Here is a 27,699-nt window from a genome sequence, read left to right as displayed (position 1 = left end):
CGTTTTTCCATGCTTTCATCGCCACTATTTATGATGGCTGCCTGCGTCTGCTTATCTATAATGCTGTGCCCCAACATAAACACTAACTAACCAAAATACAGCAAAGGCAGCATGCAAGTTTTGTTTTGTCATTATGGCGGGTCTACAGAGTGTCTACAGAGCTAAAAATAGGGGGATGGCTATTTGACACATGCCTGTGGGAGAAAAGAGGACAAAATTTACACAGATGGTGACTGGGACAGGACGGGAACCAATTGTCTTGTAGCTATGCACAGTACTAGGGTGTTGTACCGTGTTAGCCATTATGGATTCAATGGGAATTCAAGAGACATAACATCTTTTATTGGCTAACTATAAAGATTACAATATGCAAGCTTTCGAGGCAACTCAGGCCCCTTCTTCAGGTAACATGTAATCCAAAGAAACACACACACACAAACACAATTACTACAAAGTGACCTAAAAATAAAGACCACAGCATTATAACACCTTCAGCTCCTACATTATTCTGACCTGTCTACTGAGAGGAAATGAACCCCTTCAATCATTGATCAAGCGTGATGCCATCAACTTGAAACAGTTACTTATTACATTAGGATGTGGGAAGCCATAATGTGTGGAAGCATAATTTGGCCACTTTAATTCATAGGCAGCTGCTTTGTTAAATTTAATGTAACAGGGAGACTAAATGTCACAGAAACAAGAGGCAAAGTGAAACAAAGACACACACACACACACACACATATACATACATATTGCTTTCTGTCCTCCCTGCTACAAAGATGACCAACTCACTTTACTAAAATCAGTTTCACTGAAACCTTACACTCCTAAAAACAACTGCCTGTTAGAACCACTCGATCATCGGTCAAGAATGAATCTGAGAGCTGCCTGGAAATCTGTGAGAGATACCCAGGTATAAGAGAAGCTGTGAGAAATATGAGGGGTGATCAAAATGAGAAACTCTGGTAAACTAAGCAAGTTTTAGATTTCAACATAAATTCATGTGGGCTGAAACATAGTTCTTATACCCCATAGGAAAATTGCATTGCTCAAATGTTGATTAAGTTTGATAGCTCATCAGACTTAACAGAGATTCTCATTTATGTTTCATTTAAGAATCAACTTTGTCACAGATGTTTCTCCTAAAATTCCTTTTGGCAAAAATGAGACATGAGATAAAACTGAGGTAAAAGGATTCAAAATTGAGAATTTGGTTAAGGGTGGCGCCGTGGTAGCGCTGCTGCCTTGCAGTTAGGAGACCTGGGTTCGCTTCCCAGGTCCTCCCTGCGTGGAGTTTGCATGTTCTCCCCGTGTCTGCGTGGGTTTCCTCCCACTATCCAAAGAAAGACATGCAGGTTAGGTGGATTGGCGATTCTAAATTGGCCCTAGTGTGTGCTTGGTGTGTTTGTGGGTGTCCTATGGTGGGTTGGCACCCTGCCCAGGATTGGTTCCTGGCTTGTGCCCTGTGTTGGCTGGGATTGGCTCCAGCAGACCCCCGTGACCCTGTATTTGGATTCAGCGGGTTAGAAAATGGATGGATGATTTTGGTTAAAAAAGCAGGGATGTTGAACTCCAGTCCTGGTGGGCTAGTGGCTGCAGGGTTTCATTCTAACCCTTTTCCTAATCAGTGAGCAGTTTTCACTGCTAATTAACTCATTTTCCCTTCCTTTTAATTGCGCTGTTTTTAAGGATTCAGTCCAGTGAATTGATTCGTTTCTTCATTAAATGGCAGCCAAACAGAAATTAGAACGTGAAACGAGTCAACAGATGACCAGCTAAACTGGGATTTCAGACTCCAACCAATTTCCTAATGAGAAGCTGATTCTTGCTGTTAATCAAACCTGTTATTTAATTCCATGGCTTGTTGGTTCTCTCATTCTGCCACAGCAGACATTTCCAAATCTTCTTTTAAAATCACTGTGAAGATGTTTTAGTAACCTGAGAGATCGACCTTACCGAAACCTTCATCTTTCTTTAGTTTCAGTTATTGCGTGATGGGCACAGGTGAGCTGGTGATGTGGCACCTTGTTTTGTGCCTCATTATTTTTCGGCTGCTAATTAAGGAAAAAGAAACAACAAAGAGGCCTGAGTCAAGTTAATTAAAACAAAGACAAAAGAAGTTAATTAGGAGAAAAAACAGGTCACTAATGAAGAAGATGGTTAGAATGAAAACCTGCAGCCACTGCGGCCCTCCAGGACTGGAGTTCGACACCCGTGGTATATTTTGTGAGATCCCTTTCTAGTCTTGTTTTAATCTCATTCAGAGATTCACATTTTCTACTTATTATTGGACAGATCATCTTTATCCAAGGTGACTTACAACTTATATTTCTTTTGATCTTCCCAGTTGGATCACAGGCAGGCGAAGTGACTTGCTCAGGGCCTCACAGCATTAGTAGCAGGATTTGAACCGACAACCTCAGGGTTTGAAGTGCAAAATCTTAACCGCTATGCTACACTGACTGCCATCTTTTCTAGAGTTTGATCTAAACGCAGTACATCAATATAAAGTAGATGAACTAATAGTATTATTCAGAAGCAAAGTTTTGCAATCATAATAAAGTGTTTTATCACCACAAACAACTGTCCATACATTTCACCATACAGTATACTGTATTACTAAGCACACAATGCAAATAGATTCCAATTGCAAAAAAAAAATGTCATGACACTACTTAGAAAATCTGAGCCCATTGTATGACTTTGCTGAGATCTCTTCTGAAACCCAAGAGGAGACACTTGTAAGATAGCCAGTGTCCCTCTCCTTTCATTGCTGTCTAGGAGAAACCACAAAGATATTAAGGGGATCTCTTCTTTGGTTTTTAATTTCTATGGGACAGTTTCCAAAGGTTTCTGTGCCAATTAAAGGATTGTGTCTTGCTTATACCACCACTGTTTTGAAGCTGGTGTAGCACATCTCACAAAGTCAGCCCTTCAGAGCAGAGCAGTGAGCGGTCTCATGGGGCCAGGTCTGGAGAACAGATTGGCTCTGACATGTGTTTAAATCCAGAGACTTCGGTGAGCAACCCATGCAGTTTGAGGTTTAAGAGGGATGGTCCACAACTTTTGACATAAAGTAAGGAGCAAACAAAATGTGGGCAAGTAACTGCACAAGTGGGAGGTGATCAGCTTTATGACAGTGATGATCAGGTGTGGGAGCATAAGATTAAGGTGACAATGAAAGTGAACATCTGACCCATAGTGGTGTGCAGACATGCATGGTCCACAGCAAATAAAGGATTTCGAGGTGATGTGATAGTAATGAGTGAACATGAGAAGTCAGGTTGATGTGATGGTCAGGTAATGTCATTTTCTTATCCTCTTCGTCCTGAACATCTAGCAGAGGATGCAAGGCAAGAACAAATCCTGGACAGGGTACCAGTCCATCATAGGGCAAACACACACACACACACACACACACACACACACAAATCAACCATACACTAGGACCAATTTAGCATCACTAATCCACCTAACTTGCATGTCTTTGAGCTATGGGAGAAAACCACAGCACCTGGAGGAAACCCATGCAGACAACATGCAGAGGACCTGGGGCATAAACCCTTACTGCGAGGCAGCAGCGCTACCACTGCACCACCCTTAATATGATGATCCTTAGCAGATATGGGGGCTACAGACTGATGAGACAGGAAGGAAAAAGCCTGGGAGTGCCAGGGTGATGTGACAGTGGTGAGTAGGTATGATGGCTTCAGAGTCATGTGACAGTGACAAGCAGGTATGATGGCTTCAGAGTAACACGGTATGGAGAGACAGATGCAAAAACTTTGCACCTGATCAGTAAGATTAGGGGAAGCCAGGAAATTAGAGAGCACTGAGCTGTTGTTCAAGCAGATCAGACATCTAACTGTATGTGCAAAGTGTTTGGATATTAGATAAGGATTAGGTGGAGCTGGAGTAAAGTTAATAATTTCAGCAACTAAAATGTCCAAAATATGGGATCTTTCTGATTGGTTTAGTCCTTCCATAACCAGAGTAATGATTATATTATCTGAGATTGAATTGTGTATAATTATGAGTGTACACCATCTAGACCTCACACCTTGAGTTTGTAGGTTCAGGTCCTGCTGCTGTCACTGTGTGACCATAAGAAAGTCACTTCACCTGTCTGTTTTGGAAAAATGGAAAAACAAAAGAAATATAGTCAATTGTATATTAAATGTTGCATGAGGGTGTCAGCAAAATAAGTAAATAAAATAAATAAGTAAATTAAATAAATAAATACATCCTAAAAGAGTAAATGTCATTACCTCTGAGAACGCTGACCATTTTGACTGTTAGCTGGGTTCGTCTCTCCATTGAACCCAGCTGCCTGGATTGGTGAGGCTGCCAGCGCCTTCTTTGTAAAACCAAACTTTTCTCATGTAGCACCTTTTTGTAGTGACTTCCCTCTTAGTCTTTTGTGAGGATCCAATCAACAACCTTGACATTTACAAGTCAACTCTTTAGTCAGTAGGCCTCTATGAATTGTACTAAATAGTCCAGAGATACAGTATATGGTGCACAACTTTGTTAGTTTTTCTTTATTTTTTTTGTCTGATATTTTGCTCTCTTTCAGTATGATTTCATGCTAATAATATCTGCAAGAAGTTTTTTTTTCCTTTGAATGTATGGTGGGCGTTGTGCCAGGGTGCTGTGAGTTGTATATATAAAGTAATAGACTTATGAGCTGGCATGAAATTAGGGCAAAATGAAAAAATGATTAAGTAAATATAGAAAATAACAGCAATCCATGTTCCACTTCAGGAACTCCAACTGATGAGTGGGACTTTTCCAAAGCTCCTCACATGACCTGGCTCAGACGGGATTAGACTCAGCTGCAGATAGAATAGAACCTCCCTCACATTCTCAGTTGCTCCTTGCGATTTTGTCAAGCATTTTTGTACAAGTCTGAGCGTGGAACGCTGTGAAAGACATGCAGGGATTTAGAGGTCAAGACTTTTCTCCCATATGCTTTTGTTATTTTTGCCCCAAATGAATAACTGTCAGTGGAAATTTGCTCCAAGAGTTTTCTCTGAGTAAGCCCAAAGACATGAAGTTCAGATAACTGGTGATTTTAAATGGACCCCAGTTTGAGCAAAAGTTGAAGTGCATGTGCATTTGCCCTGGTATTGGAATCCAGGACTGGTTACTACCAAGGGAAAAATAATAAAAGGACAAATGTCTGTGTGTGCTGTATATGCATGGAAATTCAGATGCTATGTCTCTGTCATAGTCAATTGTAAAAGCAGTGCTAATGTTTGTAATGTAGTCTGTTGGAATAAAAAATGCAATGCATTTATTACTATATCCACTACATTATACATCGCTCTATTATAAAAGGAAATCCTCAGACGAGACTTTCTCTGAGATAATTTCAACTCCCGCAAGATATAACTTCAGGTCCTGCGAGACAAGACCTTTTTGCCAAGAGATTTTGACAAGTCACGCCCTCCACTCAGACATTTACAACCACACCCACGGTCCAATCGTATGAATGGTATTGTCAGACACAGTTGATGCGCTCTCAGCTCCAAGTGAGGTCGGAAATAAAAGACAAAGAGTAGAAGACAAAGTAGAACGTCGTAAAGAGGTTCAAAAACATTGACGTGATGCACATGTAGAGCAGGTTAGAGATTATGAAAGTACTAAAATTCGAAAGTTTCAGAAAAATGATAGTAAAGATCACATTAGTGCTAACAAATGGAAATTATTACTCAGTGAAATAACGGAACAGCGAAAAGAGTTTGAATATACGGTGTGGCGGGCTGCTGGGGGTGGTATCCAGCCGGGACGCCCAGGAGGACCGGAGGAGGGCTTGTGACTCCTCCAGACCACGAGGGGGCGACCACCCTGGTTGTGTTGGGGGCTACGAGTAGAAGGCATGGAAGCCCAACCGTGTAGGGGCTCGTGGCCACCGCCAGGGGGCGCCCCGGTGCCTGAAGAACCCTGGACCTCAGCACTTCCGCCACACCAGGAGGTGCTGAGGGGAAGAAGACTGGGGACACCCAGAGGGCTTCCGGGTACTCAGCCGGCACTTCTGCCACACGGGCGTGTGTCCACGGAGGACTGCCGGGAAGCAGCTAGAGCCCATCCGGGCTGTTATATAAGGAGCCGCCTCCCTGCATTCGAGAGCAAGAGTTGGGTGGAAGAGGACGGAGCTCAGAGAGAAGAGTGGAGGCGGCCAAAAGGAAGGCACTGGGAAGAGAGGCCTGGACTTTGGGGGATCGGTGCTGGAGGCACTGGGTTGTGCACTGGACTAATTTGTACATAGTGTAAATAAATATGAGTGTGTTGGGTGCAAAACTGTTGTCCGTCTGTCTGTGTCCGGGTCCCGTTCCACAATGGACATAGGTGATATGACAGAAGTATATAGATATTATTAGGCTATAAACTTTAAGTCAGAGACTTGTAGATTGTCTAATTCATGTTGCCATCAGGGATCAGTAGTGTTTCTTCCCAATGAAGAGGCCTATCCGTGAGAATTAAATGATCTGTTTGTTGTCACATACGTGAGTGGCAGAGACGCGAAGTGGCTGGCACAAAGCGCAGGCCGGGGGGTTGGCGAGCGAAGTGAGCAGGCGGTGAAGCCCCCCTAGTTCTATAGGTGGTGAACTGCAAATGTTATTACTGAATACGCTGAGGTCCGTGATGATTACTTAGACTTTAACTCATCTTACAATTAGTACCTAATAACTGAAGCATAGCAGAATGACGCTTCAAGTGGCTCACAGGTTCTGGTAGTTAGAGTCCCATAGTTGATCCTCTGGGATCTTAGCTGGACACCTCTGGTCTAAAAAATAGATAGAAACTATATGAATTAAGAATCACTTTAACATGAATATAATTGATGCAAAGTCATATTACTAAAGTTGCACAAAACAAATCAATAAAAAAACAAAAACAAACCCTATGTTAAACGCACCAGAGCTCTAAATGCTCCACTAAATGTGGGAGTTATGACACAGCAGATAAAACTTCTTGGCAAAGCAGAGAGAGAGTGAGATAAGTGCTGGGCTGTACCTGTCATATGCTCTTATATTACCAGCTTTTTCCCCCAGTGACATCACACATGTTCTTTTGGATATAACACAAGTTGACAATGAAAAGATTTGAACTTTACATCTTACCAGTTAGGGCGGCACAGTGGATTGTGCTTCTGATTTACATCTTCGCACACTCTTAAAAATACGGGTTATTTATTGGCACTTTATGGTTCTTTACTGGGTTATGTGATTCCTCATAGATCTATTGCTTGAGAAAGCACCATTTCATTCTGGGAAGGATTCCTTGCAAATTAAATTGGTTCTTTCTGCTTTGTGCAAAACTTCTTAATATGTAGCTAAAAAAATCTTTAATGTTTGGTAGGCTACCTAGCATGATACTAACAACTTAAAGAAACCTGGAGGTAGCCTGTGTTACTGTAGTCATCATGACCCATTGGTATTTCACTAATCTGTTACCATCTATTCATGGCTATTTACTGTACAGAGCAGGTTATGGATCTAAATAAAGAAAGGTTATTTCCTGAACTTTCATATGAATGAGTCTTTTGGCAACCAAAAATGGTTCCCCTATGTCATTTCTCTGAAGAGCCGCTCTGGCACCTTTATATTTAAGAGTGAGCTTGAATCCCAGTTCAGGCAGTTCTGCCCTGTGCGAGTGCAGGCTTTCAAATGACTGCAAATTTTTTTTACATTTTCTGATGAGATGTATGTTAACCTAATTGATGCCTCTAAATTTGACCCAATATGTGTAAGTGTGGGTGTCTTCCTTAGTTTGCTTGAGGATGGGCTGGTGCCATTGCTGCAGGGTGATTCACCATCTCTCAGTAACCCTGAATTCAATTAGTGAGTAAAAAATGGATGGATCTTATTGTTTTGTTTTTTTTTTTGTTGCAATGTTCCCCAGTTGAACATATTGTCTTAACATTTAGGAGATAAGAAAAATGTTCTCATTGCTTATGTATAACTAGCATAGCATTTTTAATTCTGCTTAATCCAATTCAAGGCTACAATGGGGCCAGAGCACATCCATTAAATGCAAGGCAAGGAAAAACTCTACACAAGTGAAGACTCCATCACAGCTTATGTACAACTAACCTCAGAAAATAAGCTAATGGGAATACGTTTTATAATATGTTTCTCAACTCTACGTACAGTAAATCTGATCTGAAACACTTGAGATATTTCATGTTTCTAACATAAATTCATGCCTACAAAAACTGGTTGCTCCTAGTCTGGTGGTGGACTTAGGAGGAATGGGGCCCACCTAGCTAGAGTTAAGGAGCCACACAAAAACTAGTATGTAATTTCATAGCTTAAGAGTCACCTACACTTGAATAGCCAATGCACGATCACAACCAGCAGCACAAGGGTATGCAAGAGGTGAATGGACAGTTACAAAACCCACAGGATATAAATATATATACACCAGTAACGGAGCACTGCACAATAACGTGTAGTCAATACACTTGACTTGAGCATTCGTAGTTTTCTTACTGTTTCTCTGTAGATTTACCATTCGTTTAGATTGATGCACTTGCTGCTTCATAAGGAGCTCTTCTTTTCTCCACCCTAACAGCCTGCTTCTTCTCTTCTTTTGTTGGCATCTTTTCACGTTAAAACTGATTAAATTAGTGCTTATGTTCCAGTTCCTTAGTACATTTTCCTTAATTTTTCACTTAAGCTGGCACTTAAGTCTTCAAACTGCCTCAAGAATGATTTAAGATATGAAGAGGTAGGGAAAGTGACAGCGAAGGTGGTAAGGATGAGAACGGCACCCATACGCATGAACCGCATGGCCGCCCTGCCGAGAGTTGATTCTACAATAAAATAAAATAAAAAGAATTATAGTTCCAAAACTCTTTGCTTTTAATATGAAGCTGTAGTGCAGAGTTTCAGCGTAGTATATGTGTACCAAAATTTCAGGATACAGGTTATTTGATTTTTGACCTTGTCTTTCCTGGGTTGAACTTTGACCTTAGAGGTCAATCATCACACCGAAAGCGGATAGTAGAGGTCACGTCACATAGTATATATGAACCGCATTTCAGGTCAATAGGTCAAATGGTTTGCGAGGTACAGGTGATTTAAAATCCTGGACAGACAAACAGACAGCCACAGTAGTGTGTTATATAAGAAGACAGAGAAACAGAGACAGACTGAGCATGCAATGCAAAGCTTAAAATAATAATTAATAACTGTCACAGCACAACACAAGGACAGCAAATGATCCTTCAGCAGAGATGGTATGCCATGCCAAATGTTAAGAACAGAGCGAGTGAGTCTTCACCTAATCTACTTTGAGAAAAAGTGGAGGAAAGACAAGGAGAAAGTGAGAGAAAGGTTTTTAAAAACATTATTGTGCCACAAAATTATTTTCACAATGTCTGGTGTTTCTAAATGTGAAGGTGATCAAAAATGAAAATAAAAATACATTTAAATACTTTAGCGGGCTTACTTGTTCACAAATTTGCAGATTTTCAGCACTTGCGTCACACTACTAATAAACCTCAGAAGTTTTCAGTAGAGATACGGCCAGCTCAGGAGTTATTGCTTCATTGTCCCAATGACTTCTCCAAAGCACAAATGATTTGTTAACAACATTCTCTGTAGGCTTGTAAACTCTACTGTGCCACAAAATTTCTTATTATTGTGCAAAATTATCAATGAACTTGTTGTCAATCAAATGCAAACATCTGAGAAGTAAGCTAATACATTTTCCTACTTGTGACCTGCCTACCATAAGACATTTCAAATCAACAATTTGTTGTTTGAATTTCAGGCTTTTAAATGACGCCTTGATTTTCAAGTAGTGTAAAGAAGACCAGCAGCTTGTTTTAGTGTGTGCTGCTGAATCAATTCCTGTGCACGTCTGTTGGGCTCCATCACTGTAACATCCAACATGTCATCACTCATGAACAGATTCAAATGCTATAAGATGTCATCTCTATGGAATGCCTGTGATTTGCGCTCTGGAGGTCCAGTGAACAGTAACTTTGAAAGTTGCCTTTTGTAATATCACACACATCCAGAAGTAGTCTGGCAAAATCATCACCTCTGTAAACTTCACCATCCCTGGAACCTGAAGCTATCATGCTGTCAATGGCTACTTCTAAAGAATGATCACTTTTACTTAATGACAAATTGCTTTCTCCTTGATGTGATACAACCCCCCCATCACTCGATGCTATTCACTGAAGACAAGTAAATTAGGGAATTAAGAGGTGTGTGTGACTAGCGGTGGGTGAATTATCAGAGGTACATAGCAGTAAAAGGTATTAAAGGGGCTCAATTGCACTCTAACAGCAGGAAGATTTCTTTGAAAAATTAAGAGGGCGTATTTTTTGTATATATTTGTGTTGCAGTTCTCTGTTCCTGCAGTCCATGGGGACCCGAGCTACAGCCCAGGTTAGCTCATGCATACATCTGGCCATGTTATAGTCTGTTAATTTTTCCCTTGAACATTTGCTGCACATCACGATGGACTTCCCCATGATAACAAATGCATGTGGCACTCTTAATAAAACACTCTTTGTGACAATGCATTTGTTGAAGTCCTACATTCAGATGTCTTAGTGTGCAAGTTATTCATCATTAATCACTTACCCTAGATGTTCCAGGACTTGGAAACTTTAGTTTTATTTTGGAAACCTAACTCTGTTATGAAGATTAAAAAAAAAAAAAAAAGATGAGATAATGAAAAAAATTAATGATTTGCAAAAGAAGAAGATGTACGTTTTTGAAATACTTTACAAAGTTTTCAAATCCACTCCTTTGCTCCTTTCCACTCCCACATGTGCACAGTTTCAGCTCAGTTTCTGTCGTTCATTCATAACTTCTCTTCGGGTTTCTTGACCTCCCCACCTACTGATTTCACCCCTCTGAGATGTGCTCTGCCTGTTTAAGATGTACAGTTTAAGATTTCAAAGTTTGCTCTCTCAGCACCACCTGCTGGCCACATAAAGAATCATTCTAAAGAGCTTGTTTGTATGATTTGGCCCCACACTGTCAGTAGTGTTGTGTGATTCTGTATACCACGGGGTCCCAGAATCAGTCCTGCATGGCTGCAATGACCAACATGTCACTTAGATGCTTTTTATTGCTGCTTAATTAGTTATACCTTAAGCTATATTATTGTGCTTCATTTACTCATTAAAGTTCTCAACCCATTTTTACTTAACTTTAATGGGCCGCATTTACAGCTTTTAATCACTTCCTGTTTAAACAACTGAAAATTAACAATGTAAATCACAAAGGAACCAGCAGTTCACCATCTAACCTGGTCCTATTTACAATTTATGTTCATCATGAGTATCTATATATATAATTCACTAAGGCAAGACAACCATGGAAAGCACGCCGGAAGGGGCGTGGATTCACTAAGCCGCAGACAAGTGAGACACCTATGGCGCACACAGGAAGGAGCCACGCCCACCAACTCCAAGACCATTGGATACGACGACAACTCACAGAGCCACGCCCACCAACTCGGACGCGACGACACAGAAAAACCGGCATCATTTATATTCGTCTATCGTAGAGGTCACATGCAGATCCGATCCACGTTGACTGTTAATAGAGGCATGTTTCTCGCGGAGGTGAATCGCCATATGCGGCGTGTAAAACTGTTTGCGAGGGGTATCCCATGGGATCCTTAAAACGTTCCTTTACAGCGGAGGTTAAAACACAATGAAACGAGCAGTCTTTAAAAAATGACTTTTCGGTTACGACACACGACCACGTGCACTATTGCAAACTGTTTTACACGCTACATACAGCAATTCGCATCCGCGACAAACATGCGTCTTCTTAGATACTCCTGCACTTTGTTCACACCCCCCTCTCACCTCGCTACTACCGTGGTCGGGTGTCTTGGTGGATTATATATAGAAAGGCAGCCAAAACCGCACAGAGCAATGAAAAGTCTACGTGAGTCACAGGTGCATCTGGACTGTACAAAGACGACAACGAGTCGAGTGACGAGTTGGAGGTGGGCACATGAGCAGGCAGTGTATACTGAACGAGAAATCAGCAGACTAGCATGACGGAGGGAGCGGAGTGGATGTCCTTCTCCTCTCCTCTCCTCCTGTTCCACCCTGAGCACCGCACGGACGATTGTGTGTTGGTTCGTTCCGTGCATTGGTTAAAACCCAATGAAGGAAGCAGTCTTTAAAAACCAATAAGCCCTGTGCCTCTGATCGCAACAGGCGATCCGGCGGCGTCATTCACATGACCCACCGGGCAGCCAACTGGGTAGCCAACCGGGTAACCAAAGTCTTTGGGTTCAGGGGGGAGTATGGTTACAAAGCTGAAACTTAAAGGAATTGACGGAAGGGCACCCACCAGGTGTGGAGCCTTTCGCTTCATTTGACTCAACACAGGAAACCTCACCGGCCCGGACACGGACAGGATTGACAGATTGATAGCTCTTTCTCGATTCTGTGGGTGGTGGTGCATGGCAGTTCTTAGTTTTTGGAGCGATTTGGCTGGTTATTTCCGAAAACGAACGAGACTCCCGCCTGCTAAGTAGTTACACGACCCAACAGCAGTCGGCGTCCAAATTCTTAGAGGGACAAGTGGCTTTCAGCCACGTAAGATTGAGCATTAACAGGTCTGTGATGCACTTGTATGTCCGGTACTGCACGCGCGCTACACTGAATGGATCAACGTGTGTCTACCCGGCGTGGGTAAGCCGTTGAACCCCATTTGTGATGGAGACCGTGGCTTCCAATTGTTCCCCACGAACGAGAAATTCCCAGTACGTGCGGGTCATACGCTCGCACTGATTACGTCCCTGCCCTTTGTAAAGCCCCCCATGGTCGGGTGACTTGGTGGATTATATATAAAAAAAAGCAGCCGGAACCACAAAGAACAATGAAAAATCAACGTGGAAACCGACTGAGGCGGTGTTTGGAAAATTAACAGTCAGCGTGACTCACAGGTGCGTGTGGACTGTACACAGACGAAAGCGGCTCAGGTAGGGAGTTGGGGGCGGGCACATAAGCGGGCAGTGCGTACTGAACGAGCGCCGTTCAACCCCGTCCTTCGCATTGGAAGGAGAAAGTGCGACGGCGCTCCTTCGGTTTTCAGTCATGGACAATTGTATGTTGGTTCGTAGCGTGCATTGTTGCAAATGTTACTTTTCTTGGTGGATTATTAAATTACGGATTTTTCAAATGTTTATTTTTTCCTCTGTGCTGAAAAATCATTTAAAAAGCGGCCTGATTATGCGGCGTATGGTACGCCGCGGGTTGGCTAGTGAGAAATACTAATTTGCTCCAGCCTATAAATCATTTGAATGACAACCTTGAAAAGAAATAAATCCCCTTAATGAAAGAACAAATGTCTGTTTGTTTATATCTGTATATCTGTGTGTCCGTTCCGTTACTAGAGTTAGGAAGAAAATCTTAAAAATAAGAAAAATGTGTAGAAGAAGGGTACAAAATGACTGTAAAAATAATAAAATATGTCAATAATAAAAAAATTGATCTTATTGGCCCATTCTATTGTCCGATGGCAACAATAGTGTAGCAGTGATTTTCTTGCTCCCGCTTGGGCCATGTGAACAAGGTTTATAGCTGTCCATACGAGGCTAATGACTGATAACTTTCTGTGATGGACAATGGATGAGTGAAAATAACGATAAATCAACACACACATCGGGAAACCAAAGCACCGACACGACTAGGCTGGAGTCAATAAAACAGGCCAATGTGGTAGCGACCACCTCCACATTTTCTCAAGAAAACACTTTGATTATAAGTGTGGTTAGGTTGACAAGTGATGATGAGAGGAACTGGTGAAAACGGGCAACTCTCTAAGAAGAGTGAGTGAAAGTGATTGGGTACACATTATTATACCAGACCAAATGGGCAAACCATGCATCAAATAAATATCATGAGGTCTACATTGATTACACTCTAATGGGGAGCACAGCTACAAACGTGATGTGGCAGAATAAAAACACTAACAAACCATAAAATTACATATGAGGCTCTTTCATTGGAAAAAAAAAAAAAAGTGTAATTAAACAACTAGTGCAGCCCACTGTAGCCCTCCAGGACCAAACTTCAGGACCCCTGCTATACAAGAATGATGAAAGTGTTAAAATTGTTAAAAAAATATCCAACATCTTCTTTTATAATACACTACCATGGCTGTCCGTTTGTCTGTCCAGGATTTTAAATCACCTATCGCTCACAAACCGTTTTGACATATTGACCTGAAATTTGGTACACATATACTACGTGACGACTACCATTCCGCTTTCAGGGTGATGATTTTTATTGCTCTTTTTATTTTTATTTTATTTTATTGTAGAATCAACTCTCAGCAGCAGGCCGCAGGACAGCCATGTGGCGCAAGCATACAGGCACCGTTCTCATCCCTACCACCTTCATCGTCACGTCCCCTAAATCTTCATATCTTAAATCATTCTTGAGGCAGTTTGAGAACTTAAGTGCCAGCTTAAGTGAAAAATTAAATAAAACATACTAAGTAATTCCAACACAAACACTGACTTAATCAGTTTTAATGCGAAAAGATGCTGATGGATGAACAGAAGAGTGGAGAATAGAAGAGCTGCTCAGGAAGCAGCAAGCACATCAACCTCTGAGCAAATGAATGCTAAATGTACAGAGAAAGAGGATAAAAACTATAAGGCAAGTGTATTCACTGCACGTTATCGTGCAGTCCACCATTACTGGTACGGTAGAATCAACCTGAGACAGCACTTTGTTGTTCAGGGTACCTTTTTGTATCCATACTGGCTGGGTGAGGTGACCCCAACTCAATGTTGCGATTTAGTTCAATTTTAATGTCTACTTTATTTACAAGCTGGAAAAAAACTTTGCCATGCAGCAAGTCCTTGTCATGGATGGATATGTTTGAAGATAAAGGATCCCATTTGGGTACCTCTAGTCCTGTTTAGCTGTGATGCAGTTGTTGAGGGTAGCAGACTCCAAAATAAACAGCAAGTATGTCTTTTCAAGTTGAGAGTGTACTCATAGCATGGGCTGTGTGCCGAAAAGCTGTTGGGTAGCAATGACTAACTGCATATGTTTGTGCTCTTCCATTTCAGTTCACATCCAGACGTGCCGTGCCTTGATGGTGGTGTCCGTACTGATGGGATTCATCTCCATCATCGTCAGTGTAGTGGGCATGAAGTGCACCAAAGTGGGCGATAACAATCCTGTTACAAAGAGCAGGATAGCCATTTCAGGGGGTGTCCTTTTCCTGCTGGCTGGTAAGACTATTGTTCATAGCATTTGCTGGTGTCTGCTTCATCTTCATCTGCAACATTAATGGCTTTAGGGATCTACAGGGTAGTTAAGCTCATAAAATTAAGAAAGGTCTGCTTATCACATTGTACCCTGAACTCGATAAGCAATTTAAAGAAAAAGAAGACTGGAAGGATAATTGCTTAGTAGCGTACTATGCATTAAATTGAACAACTAAAGGACTAACATATTATTTTGTAAACTGTGTATTCAAGTGTTCGTCATCATCAGATATAGCCTGATCTGTGCCTTTATGCATTGTATGTGAGCCCTCATCACAACAGATAAGGATATATGTATTCTACTAGCGATTTTTTTTCAATTACAAAATGCCCCACTTAATCAAGTTCAGAGTAGCGGGGGGGTCCGAAACTTTCAAGTAGCTTCCGTTACAAGGCAGAAAGCAACCACAGGCACTGGAATTTGAAATATGCAAAAATTTGTGGCATTCTGTTAAAGCACAGTTTGATGGATCAATCAATCATACATAAATAACATTCTCAATCCTGCTTAATCTAACTCACCATCACACAGGGACAGCATATTCTGGCAGCTCTGGAAAAAGCCTTGGACAGGTGACCAGTTCTCTATCCATGTTCCTAGTTTTATAACATCTTTCCTTGAGTAGACAATCGCAAAGCGTTTTACAAAGCATAAAAGAATGCATTGAAAAGCAAGAAGATCACTATAGTATTATCCCAGTGCATAGTGGATGGTTCAGACACATATAACACAGACAGAATTACATTTGAACAACAGCAACAACAATATGTATTTATACAAGTGATGTAGCTCAAACTGCCCTACAGGATAAAGAAAGAGAAAAAAGCTAAAATACAAAAATAAAATTAGGGAATACTAATTAAGATAGAATAAAAGTAAGGTCCGATGGCCAGGGAGGACAGAAAAAAACAAAATAAACTCCAGAGGGCTGGAGAAAAAAATTAAATCTGCAAAGGTTCTGAGGGCACAAGACCATCCAGTCCCCCTCTAGGCGTTCTACCTAACATAAATGATCTCAATCAGTCCTCATTGTTTTCATATTTGATGACGACGGTCATGTGGACCTCTGGTCTTCAATCCATCAACGTAAGGCTTTGATCAGGTGGTGGTGCCGCAGATAGCCACCACAGAAAACCGGAAAAAGAACAAAAGAGACAGCAGGGGTTAGTACGGATATTGGAGCCACCATGAATGATAATGATAATTAAATGCATATATAGAATATCAGGATTAAACTAAAATGAAGTGAGAAAGTGATTTTAAAATAATTAGTTTTTTGCAGTTTTTTAAAGTGCTGCAGCGTATTAGCCTGGCGAATTTCTACCGGTAAGCTATTCAAGATTTTAGGTACCTAACAGCAGAAGGCCGCCTCACCACTTCTTTTAAGTTTAGCTCTTGGAATTATAAGCAGACACTCATTTGAAGATCTAAGGTTACAAGTTGGAGTGTAAGGTGACAGGCATTCTGAAGCATAGGATGGAGCAGATTATTTAAGGCTTTGTAAACCATAAGCAGTATTTCAAAGTCAGTTCTAAATGGCACGGGTAACCAATGTAGTGACATCAGAACTGGAGCAATGTGCTCGGATTTTCTTTACTTAGTCAAAGAACCATTGAAGAACATGTTGCTCATACAACAACGGTGAATTTCAAGCAAATGTTGTCTTCATCCTGTGACATATAATTGGCAGCAGAGTTGGTATTCACAGCAGCCATACCAAGCCTTGAGACAATCCATCTCATGGCCTTCCGCAAACTGGCAACTGGTCAACTAGTGGAAAGGATAGGCTCAGATTGAGGGACAGCATTTACTCAAAATGTATTCTGTTTTGTTACATAGAACATATCAAGGCTGTATTGGGTGCAAACCAATGAGAAAAATGGTATATGAAATGGCTTTGAAGCTCCTTATGTCGCATACTGTACGTGTGAATGTTAAACCTCCTACATTTTTTAAATTATATCCATTATGGCGAAGAGAATACTACTGAGCTCTACACAAATTGTAACAAAGTCGACTAAGCTTCGGAAGCATTTTATGAATTAGGCCTTTATAGTTCACTTAAATTCATCCATAATTTTTTAAAATTAAATTACTGGTTTGATTAAATGGCCCTGCAGTGCGTAAGTGGGACCGATGATAGCCTGCCACCCTATCTGGGACTTTTCTCCACCTTGCACACTGTGCTGCCCAGAGAGAAAAACCCAAACCCCAAAAGTGACCCTATTTTGGAAAAGTGAATTAAAAAAAAGTGAAGCTGTTTTTTTTTGCTGAACACTAAGCTGTATGCAATCATAGACCGAGTGCCAGTCTGACTCCTGGCACACAAGTGTGAATGTATTCACAAATAATTGACAAAATGCCAACAATATCAAATGCTTTCTTCGGTGTCCCACATCTGCTTTACTTGGTTTCTTCCTTTCCTCCAGGACTCTGTACACTGGTGGCCGTGTCATGGTATGCAACTCAAGTGTCTCATCAGTTCTTTAATCCAAATACACCTGTGAATGCCAGGTAAGTGACGTCAAACATATTAAAGGTAAAAAAAAATTTACAATCTTTTTATTCCTTTTTTTTTGTGAGCCTTGTGCCATACTACACTTGACCCAAGGTGGCTGCAACTGGCTCACTGCTACCTGCACCTCACTGACTTAGTTTGGGAAGTTGCCTCAGCAAATGTTATGCTTTCATGCTGATGGCAGACTGTAACTTTGGCACACTCATAAGTCTAACAGTAGGTGACCGAATTTGTTCAAGCTCGGCTATCTCACTGATTTCTTCTTCTATGTGTTTTCTAATGCAGGTATGAGTTTGGTTCTGCACTCTTTGTCGGCTGGGCCGCTGCCAGCCTGACCATGCTGGGTGGATCCTTCCTCTGCTGTTCTTGTCCCAATGAGGAAAGGCGAGGACAACAATACTACCGGCAGTCACAGCCTTCCACAGCCAGGGAGTACGTGTAACCAGTTGCTGCACTCCATGAAGGCTGACTTGTTTTAACACGTTGAGGTTTTCCTTTCCTCATGCTACATCCTTTTTTAACCTTTCTATCACAATTTAGGGTCAAACCAAAGATAAAGAAAATCAATTCCAGATTGGCCAGCATAGGCAGAGCCTTAAGTAATCAATATAAAAAGGTTGAGGGTGGGTCTTCTGAGTTGGATTTGCAAAAAAAAAAAATAAATAAATAAAATATCTGCACTTGTTGTTAAGCTGAAACTGCACCACTGGTGCCATATCGCAAACAGGGACTGACAGTTATACTGGGAGCTGTCACTTTCTAGAGCCATGTAATTTCACTAGGAGAACAGGCCATGGTTCTCAAAGCAAGTGGTGATATGGTTTAAGGCTGAATGTTCAGTGGTTAGAAAAATAACAAATAATCATTTATAGGAAGAAAGCATAGAAGAACAAGGCAGACAATCAAGATAACCCAATTAGGAAGCAGTGCAAATAATAATCAGAGCACTTCTGATAAGCGTCATTTGGATTCGTTTTGATGATGAAAGTTTATGCACGCTTAGTGACGTTGCGGTGAGTCTCACTTTACAGTTCTTTCTAAATTCATCCCAGAATAAATCCACCACAGGTATACTCTAGAATGTGCAATGCAGGCTGAAAGTGACACCGGGGGACAGCCACACTGCCACACACATTCATTTTGGTGGTCGAATTTTGTTCAGAACTCAAAAGCATAACTACATTTCCTGCCTGTGCTTCCAGAAGAGACTGTAACACCCCAAAACCCTTCTCCAAAATAGCGACCCTATATTGGTTTAAGCGGATTTTAAAAAATGTAAAGTTTTATGTAGCTGGATACTCTGAATTACAAAAAAAAATCTGAAAAAAATATTGATGTTAAATCATCAAAATATATTTTTATCATACAGAATTCCTTGTGCATGAATCTGAATAGTGACAATAATTATTAAAAAGTAAATTTCATTTTCAAAAAACACAGAATTGCATAAGCATAAATTATATGTACAAGAAAAAATAGTTGCTGAACTTTTTAGGTAAAGGGTTTGAGCTATAATTTTAATTTAAAAGGAATTTCTGGCTACTGCAGTAAATAGGGATTCCACTTTAAATTAAAGGCTCTGGATGCTTTGGCAATAGTTAAGAATGTGAGTTACCTTACCAAAATATGTTTGATTGTAAATGTTGTTCAGGTATTTTTATTTACACTTAAAACATTAGATCATTTCACTAGTCATGTAATTTGCAAGGGAATGATAAACTTTCAAATAAAAAAAGAGACAAAGCTCCTGTTTTGTCTTTCATCAGCTGATGTAACTCCGTCCCGGGAAGGAGATTTGCTGCTGACTGTTGTCTTTTTAGCTTTATTCTTTTTCCAAAGTTGCATAGTTTAAAAGTAACATTTTAGGTAGTAGATGGAATGAGCAAAAAGCTATAAAAAAAATGAATTGAGTTTTCAATTATACAGAAGCTTACATGTACTCTCTGCCACAGAGCAGTGCATACGATTAGTATTGAAAGGAGCAGTTTAGAAATGGGAAAACCCCTTCAAGTACGAGTCACTCAAAATGCAACTTGATGAAGGGTTACAAGGAGAAATCACACAACATTAGTTCAGTTTTCTGTGGAAATTTCTTTTGCTTCCTTTTTGCAAATATGATTATATTTTTAATAGTAAAGCTTTGGCTTGCTTTGTAAATGCAAACATAATGCACCTTAAGTGTGCAGTCAGCCTTTCCGCAGACAAACTCTAGTAGAAGTAACCAGGATATCGACAAGCATGGAGCAATAGTGTGCAATCTAACAATAGCCGAAAAGATGTCAACTTCTGTTTGTACTTATCAGCAAAGAAAACAAAACATATAATTGAGAAATGAGAGCAGTAAACGACTAGCCAGTATGGAGTTTTCACATTCCCAGGGTTTTCTTTGACTTATCTGTATTTGTTTGTGTCTCATCCAAGTTTAATTGATGACTCTAAACAGGCTTGATATGAGTGAGTGAGGCTTGCAACCGATGCAGCCAGTGCAGTTTCTGACCCTGCAATGTAGACAAAAGCCAAGCAAAATGACACCTTTTATTGGCTAACTAAAAAGATTACAATATGCAAACTTTCGAGGCAACTTAGGCCCCTTCTTCAGGCAAGATGACCCTGCAATGAAACTTTATTTAAAATTCGATAATTGAATTGTGGTTATTAAAAGTAATGGGTGTTTAATTCAGACATTGCAGCCTGTTTACCTTGCATATAGTAATTTCGTCCCCTATTTGTTATTAAATAGCTAACTCGCCTGTCTTCTGTTAAAACTCTTTTTCTGTTCCATGTGTTTGTTGCACAAGCATTCAATCCTTAACTGTTAGTCTCTCGAACCTACTGAGGCTGCCTTATCACACTCCACTTATTACTTGCAGTCATGGGAAGAAGACACAACATCCAAGTGCTGTTATTCATTTTTAATGAAGAGGCAGAGGCCTGCTAATTCCCTGATGACCTTGATCCTGGACTATGTGAAACAGAGATCAAAGCAAACTTCAAATGGCAAAATAAAGGACAAAAGGCCTGAGCGCCCATCACATGGTGCAAATACAGTACAAAGTATACCACTCTACTGACAATTTTGCCAAGACATAGCTGTTCCCTTGGGGCTGTTACTGTTTGCTTTTATATAAAAACCAAAAGAGACTAATAATTATGATAATCATAATTACTGTTTTACATAAGCAGGTTAATATATTTAAAAAAGAAAAAGTGTCAATGTTAAAGGTCTCAATCATGAATTAAAGAGAAAGTATTCTCTCACCTAACAGATCTAAAAGCTAAAGTAGTATTTTTACAGGAGTCCCACTTAGTAAGCAAGGATCAGGTCCGGCTGCACAGAAAAAGTTAATAGATTCTGTAAATCTATCTATCTATCTATCTATCTATCTATCTATCTATCTATGTAAATCAAAATTGCTATCTATCTATCTATGTAAATCAAAATTGCTATTCTAGATGCAATCTCATTAAATCAATAAACTAAACCTCAAATATACACAAGATAACAAAAAATAGGCACACTTTTCTTTAGTGCAATAGTAACACAGTTTGGCATAAATTATCACCTAAAATCTTTGTATCATTTTGTTTCCGAAAAATACATAGCACCTTGAGACTTTACTCTGCGGGTTGGTATACAGATACACACACGTCTCAGGTCTCCTGACAGTTCTTCTCAAAGTACTTGCCCCATTATTTCCTGAAAGTCCACAATCCTAAAAAAAAGAGAAGCCAAGGCTTGGGGTTTTTTAATTGGTTGGTTGCTGCCCATATATAAAAGACTTGGCTTAATAAGTTGTCAGAATGGCTTTGATATCCACAAAGTTGGAAACAATCAAATGGTTTTGAGCAAGTTTGGGGTTTTCTACTTGGTTGGAATGCTGTGCATATAAGAAGGATTTGGCCTAATGAGTCTAAAGAATGCCTTTCACATTTACAAAGTTGGAAATAACCAAGAGGTTCTGAGGAGGTTTGGGGTTTTCTACTTGGTTGTAATGCTATCCCTATTTAAAAGACTTGGCCGAATAAGAATGAAGGATCGCTTTCACATCTATAAAGTTGGAAACAACCTAGCAGTTTTAAGGAAGTGCTTTTTCCGGTTAAAAAGTTCAAACCTAGAGCACAATCAAAATAAACATTTACATTTGTGATGTCCGGGAAGAGAATGTATGGGTCTGACAGGGAACAGAGCTGTCAATGCAGTTGAATTTTTGCCTGCCATGTGGCTATTCAACTCACGATGAGCCTAATATTGACAAAAAGTGAGTTAAAGGCTGGCTGGTGGTGTATGCTGTGAGTTTCACAGGAACCTGGCTTTGCCTTTGCTTGCATGCCATGCATGTTTTGAGACACAGGTCACTGTTGGTGATGCTTTTTGCTGGCCTACTGGATTTGCTTTACTCATTTCCCAATCATTGAATTTGCTTTACTTATTTCTCCCTCGTTACTTTCCCTTTGACTAACACTATCGCTCCTGCCGTTGCTTCCTTCTAATGTGATTCTCCTTCCTGTTTCTTCTCTTCTCTTTCTAATGTAGAGCTGAGTTACTGAGCGAAAGTAGCTTTCCTGACTGAGCAACACTGCTTAATTGGAAGAATACCCAGGTTCTACTCAATTTTTCCATTTCCTTGTTCCTTCCTAGATTCAAACTTTGGACCATAATTACTGCACTGTAATCTAAGTCAGGCTCTTTCTAAGTAGACATTACTGTCACTCTCTCTCTCTCTATATATATATATATACATATCTGTCTTTTCTCTGTGTGCCTCTGATACTCTAGACTGATGTGAGAAATTCTAATCCTGGCAGCTTCCGCCTGCCTACTGTAATCCTACTACATGGATTCTGAATTAAATGGACAACAAAATCTCTCTGAACTCTTCTCACTATGCATGCTGTGCCACCTGTCTGGAAAGAATTATTTGATTCAATTTAATGAGCACTGTGTGACATGTGTTTTGGCCATGTATTTGGCTGCTTGATAGCATGGCTTTGTCTGACAGAAGTGGTGCTGCCTTTCTGACCAATCGATGCAGGGTACCCAGGGTCATAAGCTATCCAGCTTCAAATACTTTTTAGCATCAAAACACCCGAATGTGTCACCAGCTGCTGCTGACTCTCCAGTCCTTCACCCTGAAGTGTCACGCAAGGAGCATGAGAGTCCTTGGGTCAACAGAGCACCCGTAACAGACCTGACCATCTAATAAAATCGAAGAATGGATTTGGCATCGGCCTGAGTGTATTTACATTGTAATGTCACATGTGTAACACGTACTAGTATCATTTGTTTCTCTGTATAGATGCATATGTATTTATTCCAATGTATTTTTTTCTTTTAAATTGCAGACCAAATGTAAAACTTTCTCCACCAGACAAAGGGGAGCAGTACTTATAGTCTGGAATATGAACAGCCATTGCACACATGCTGTTTAGGGTTTGCAACAGACAAGACTCTCTCTCCTTTAGCCTGCTGCAGTGCTCAATAAAATGATGAATGAATAAAGAAATTCGACCAAACACACACCTGTCTGAGGTTGTTTGTAGAGTAAAATGGTTTCTTTTTAGCATTAAGTTCTCACATTTCAATCTACCTGGGTGTTCCTATTGCATTTTTTACTGCATTATATCAGCGAGAACGGATGGAGAACAGCTTGAGTTAGTCTGGAAGGCTTTCCATATAACTAATTCATTTTTAGCTTTTGGGAGAAACCTCTGCAATCTCAGCAGATATGTTATAGTGTATGCAGAGGGAAAACTTTGAGACACCTTAAAATTAATTACAGACTAGGGGAACTGCTCCATGCTTGCTTCGCTCGCCCACCCCCAGGTCTGATTAACCGGATATATAATTTAAAGAGACTGTTATTTTTATTTCATTCATTTTTTATTTCTTGATATTTGCCAGTAATAAAGCTGTAGAGAATGAGTTATTCCCTGATCCCCTGCCTCCGGAGCGTGCAACGCCCCAGCCACTCCGTGTCTCTGCCTCTCACGTTGTAAAGAGGGGGGCTGAACGCACGTTAAGGAGATTAAGGAGGTTGCTCCTTGGAAACTCCCTCTTAAACGGTGATACAATGGGAAACAAATAAATTTTTTTACCTCCTCTATGCTCGATTAGCTGGCTTGCTGCTGCTGCTTGTGCCGTGCTGCGCGATCTGCATGTCACGCTGAGCGTCAATCATTTAAAAGCCTGTACACAATACAATACAATACAATACAATTTATTTTTGCATAGCCCAAAATCACACAAGGAGTGCCGCAATGGGCTTTAACAGGCCCTGCCTCTTGACAGCCCCCGAGCCTTGACCCTCTAAGAAGACAAGGAACAACTCCCAAAAAAGCCCCAGTAGGGAAAAAATGGAAGAAACCTCGGGAAAGGCAGTTCAAAAAGAGACCCCTTTCCAGGTAGGTTGGGCATGCAGTGGGTGTCAAAAAGAAGGGGGTCAATACAATGCAATACACAGAACAGAACAAATCCTCAATACAGTATAAAAATAAAAATTTTAGATGTTTACAGCAGCTGTTCTTTTGTCTCCCAGGACATAAACGTGTCTCTGAGAAAATCACGTCTCGACCCAAGATGTTTTTTATTATAATAGAGAGATATCTGATAATATATTAATTTCAAGATGTTTTTAACAGATACCTCAGATACATTTAACAAAATCTCTAATGCATCTGAGACATCTTATAATAACTTGTGGATGAGGGAAGAATTACAAGTCCCTTTCAAAGTTCCAATAGTGCAGCGGGAAAAGGATCTCTTACTCAAAATTTCAGAAAAGAAGTGGAAAGTAACAATGCACAGAATTCACTTGAGCTCTATATGCACAAAGCATAGAATTATTCAACTTAAAATTATTTATCGAGCACATCACTCTCATTTAAAATTGTCCAAAATGTTTCCAGGGCAAGATCCAACCTGTGAACGCTGCAATCAAGTTCCGCCCTCACTGGGCGACATGTTTTGGGCCTGCACCAAATTAACATCATTCTGGACCAAAATCTTTAAATGTCTTTCAGACAGCCTTGGTGTCACAATCCCTCCTGATCCACTAACAGTTGTGTTTGGTGGACTTCCAGATGGGCTTAAAGTGGAGAAGGACAAACAAACTGGAATTGCCTTTATTTCACTATTAGCACGTAGACTTATCTTGCTCAACTGGAAGAATCCTAACTCACCTCTTTTAAGAATTTTAAAAATTTCCCCTTGGGATTAATAAAGTATCTATCTATCTATCTATCTATCTATCTATCTATCTATCTATCTATCAGTTATATAGTGCCTTTCATATCTATCTATCTATCTATCTATCTACTATATCTATCTTAAGTCAGTGGGTAACTGATGTTATATACTATTTGAAACTGGAAAACATATCAAATTCGTACTTAGAGGATCTGTACAAAACTTTTTCAAAACCTGGCAGGATCTAATCAACAACATTTTAGAATAAGCGTTTAAATGGCGGGAGCAGGTTCTCTCCCCTCTTTTACTCCATTTATCTTTATTCATGTATTATTTTATCTATTCATTTGTCTTTGCTAGCATAAAGCTTTACACTGCTGGCCTAGCTCTCTTTCTCAGGGTTGGGGTTGATTTGTTTCGAACCTTTTTTCTTTTTTTCTTTTTGTAAAACTTGAGTTATGTGTATGGTTATGTTATTTGATTTTAGTAAATTCAATTAACTTTAAAAAAAAAAAGAATTACAAGTCTCAGACAAGGAAATGTTGGGGAGTCAACCCGGTCATCCCTGTTCACTTATTTGTGTCTTCACAAATAATATAATCATCCAATTATTATTGGAACAAATTAAATAAAGCAAAATAGCTCTCGTCGTGTTTTGTATTAGGATCACAGGGGCTCCGTCCATGTTGTGCTTTTCTAGCAGAGTGAAACCTCCTTCTGTTGATCCTGTGATATATAGCCGGGAAACCAGAAGGAGCGAAGTCAGATGCCCTCACTGGGCATTTTTCTCGGTGCTGTGGGAGGAATAATAGAGGATATGATGAACGACAGCACCCCCTGTTGACCCAGGGTGGCACCACTAACTTTAAAGGAGCACTCAAACATCTCATGCAAAATAAAATATACTGTATACAGTGGATCCAGATAGCATGCAGATCCCTTTAGTTTCTGCACACATTTCTGTGTTGTACATTTAATTTAAAATGGATGACTTTGCCATCAATCTGCACTCAATAACCCATAATGACAAAATGAAAACATATTTTCGAAAAGGTTTGCAAATTTATTAAAAATGAAAAGTTGAAATCTCTCATTCTGCAAAGGGTGGTGAGGTGCATTCTGTTTGCTTTATTTCTCTTAGAGATGTGACTGGAACTTTATTGGCCCTTTGTCCATTCGAGAAGGGAGCTTTAAAAATTTCTAAGAAAGGAAAGAGTAAACATCCGAAATTATAGTAGAGATGCATTTAGGATTTAGATTTAAGAATCTGTATCTGGAATTTTTGATAAGAAAAGTCTCTCCAGAATTACTTATGTTTGTGTTTATTTATAATCAATATACAATAATCTAGAAAATTTTGCTTTCACTTTGACATTATAAATTTCTTTGGGGAGATCAATCGCAAAAGATTCCATATTGTAACATTGTGCTCAACTATGGCTGAGAAATATAAACAGATGTACACAACTGAGGTATTCCTTTAATAAATAATTGGAGAAACACAATAAAACTGGTATGAGCCCCACAAGGACATATCATATTGAACTGTGGTGGCAGTTTACTTCTCCTTTGTGCTCCCAGATGCCCCACCTCTCAGGTTCTTTCCCCTCATTCTCTTTCCTTTTGCCTTCGGTATCTGGCAAGGGCTTCTCTTGCCAGAGAGCAGTTATTTTCAAAAGTTCAAATTTTAGTTGCATGTCCTTTCCAACAAGCAGAAAGGCTCAGGATGTGGCTGCTATAATCAATCTATTATGGAGAGCTACGCCTCCCTTTTGGCCCCAAGTGTGCAAACCCCTGGGAATTGCACCTTAAGCATTGGATTCTAGAGCACAAATGACATATGGGAGTCCTGTCAGGCCAGTTACAGGAGAGGTTTCTCATTGACATGAGACATCTCCACACAAAGTGTGGCTCTCTGCTACTCAAGACAGTTACTAGAAACCTCCAAATCCTTTCCTGATACAATACAATACAATACAGTACAATACAATACAGTTTATTTTTGTATAGCCCAAAATCACACAGGAAGTGCCGCAATGGGCTTTAACAGGCCCTGCCTTTTGACAGCCCCCCAGCCTTGACTCTCTGAGAAGACAAGGAAAAACTCCCAAAAAACCTTGTAGGGAAAATGGAAGAAACCTCGGGAAAGGCAGTTCAAAGAGAGACCCCTTTACAGGTAGGTTGGGCGTGCAGTGGGTGTCAAAAGTAGGGGGTCAATACAATACAATACACAGAACAGAACAATTCCTTAATACAACATAATAATAAAAATTTTAGAAGTACGGTTTAACAGTAGATGATATGACATAATTAGATTTGGATATTTTTAGAGTCCTGGAGACCTCATCCATCTAGCTGCCTCCCCATTTGGCCATGCCACGGCTGAAACGTTGCTCCGATGAAAGGACCCCTCTTTCCCATGATTCCTGTGATCCTCCATCAGGGATGACTTTACCATAGGCAGGCAAAAAACTTGGCAGGTGGGCCGTGGCACCAATTGCCACATTTCGGTACTGAGAAAAGAAACAGAATAGGTGAGGGTTAGTATTCAAATATAATTATCATGTTACTTATGTTATAGTGCTAATGACCAACAACAGAGATGCAGTATGTACAGTTAATCAGCAGCTCTAGTCAGGATATGCTAAACTGAAGTAGTGAGTCTTCAGCCGGGATTTAAAGGCTGAGACCGAGGGGGCATCTCTTATG

At 40.2% G+C, this 27,699-nt stretch overlaps 1 protein-coding gene across 2 annotated transcripts in view; it reads left to right on the top strand.

The window, feature by feature from the left end:
• The window catches only part of LOC120530949 (claudin-19-like), a 33,379-nt gene extending 10,057 nt beyond the window's left edge, over window positions 1–23,322 (top strand). The window contains exons 2-5 of one of the 2 annotated variants that reach the window (XM_039755791.1): window positions 15,085–15,249; window positions 17,716–17,800; window positions 18,090–18,236; window positions 23,148–23,322. In XM_039755791.1, the coding sequence (XP_039611725.1) occupies window positions 15,085–15,249; window positions 17,716–17,800; window positions 18,090–18,236; window positions 23,148–23,196 (446 nt within the window). In that variant the 3' untranslated portion in view covers window positions 23,197–23,322. Of the gene's footprint in view, window positions 1–15,084; window positions 15,250–17,715; window positions 17,801–18,089; window positions 18,237–22,338 lie in introns of both variants that reach the window. The other variant, XM_039755792.1, reaches the window with a different exon arrangement.
• Window positions 23,323–27,699: the final 4,377 nt, after the last annotated feature.

This window comes from Polypterus senegalus, chromosome 6 (assembly GCF_016835505.1).
Source record: "Polypterus senegalus isolate Bchr_013 chromosome 6, ASM1683550v1, whole genome shotgun sequence".
Lineage (NCBI taxonomy): Eukaryota > Metazoa > Chordata > Cladistia > Polypteriformes > Polypteridae > Polypterus > Polypterus senegalus.
The sequence above is the reverse complement of the archived record's forward strand: the minus strand, read 5'-3'. Positions and strand labels throughout refer to the sequence as shown.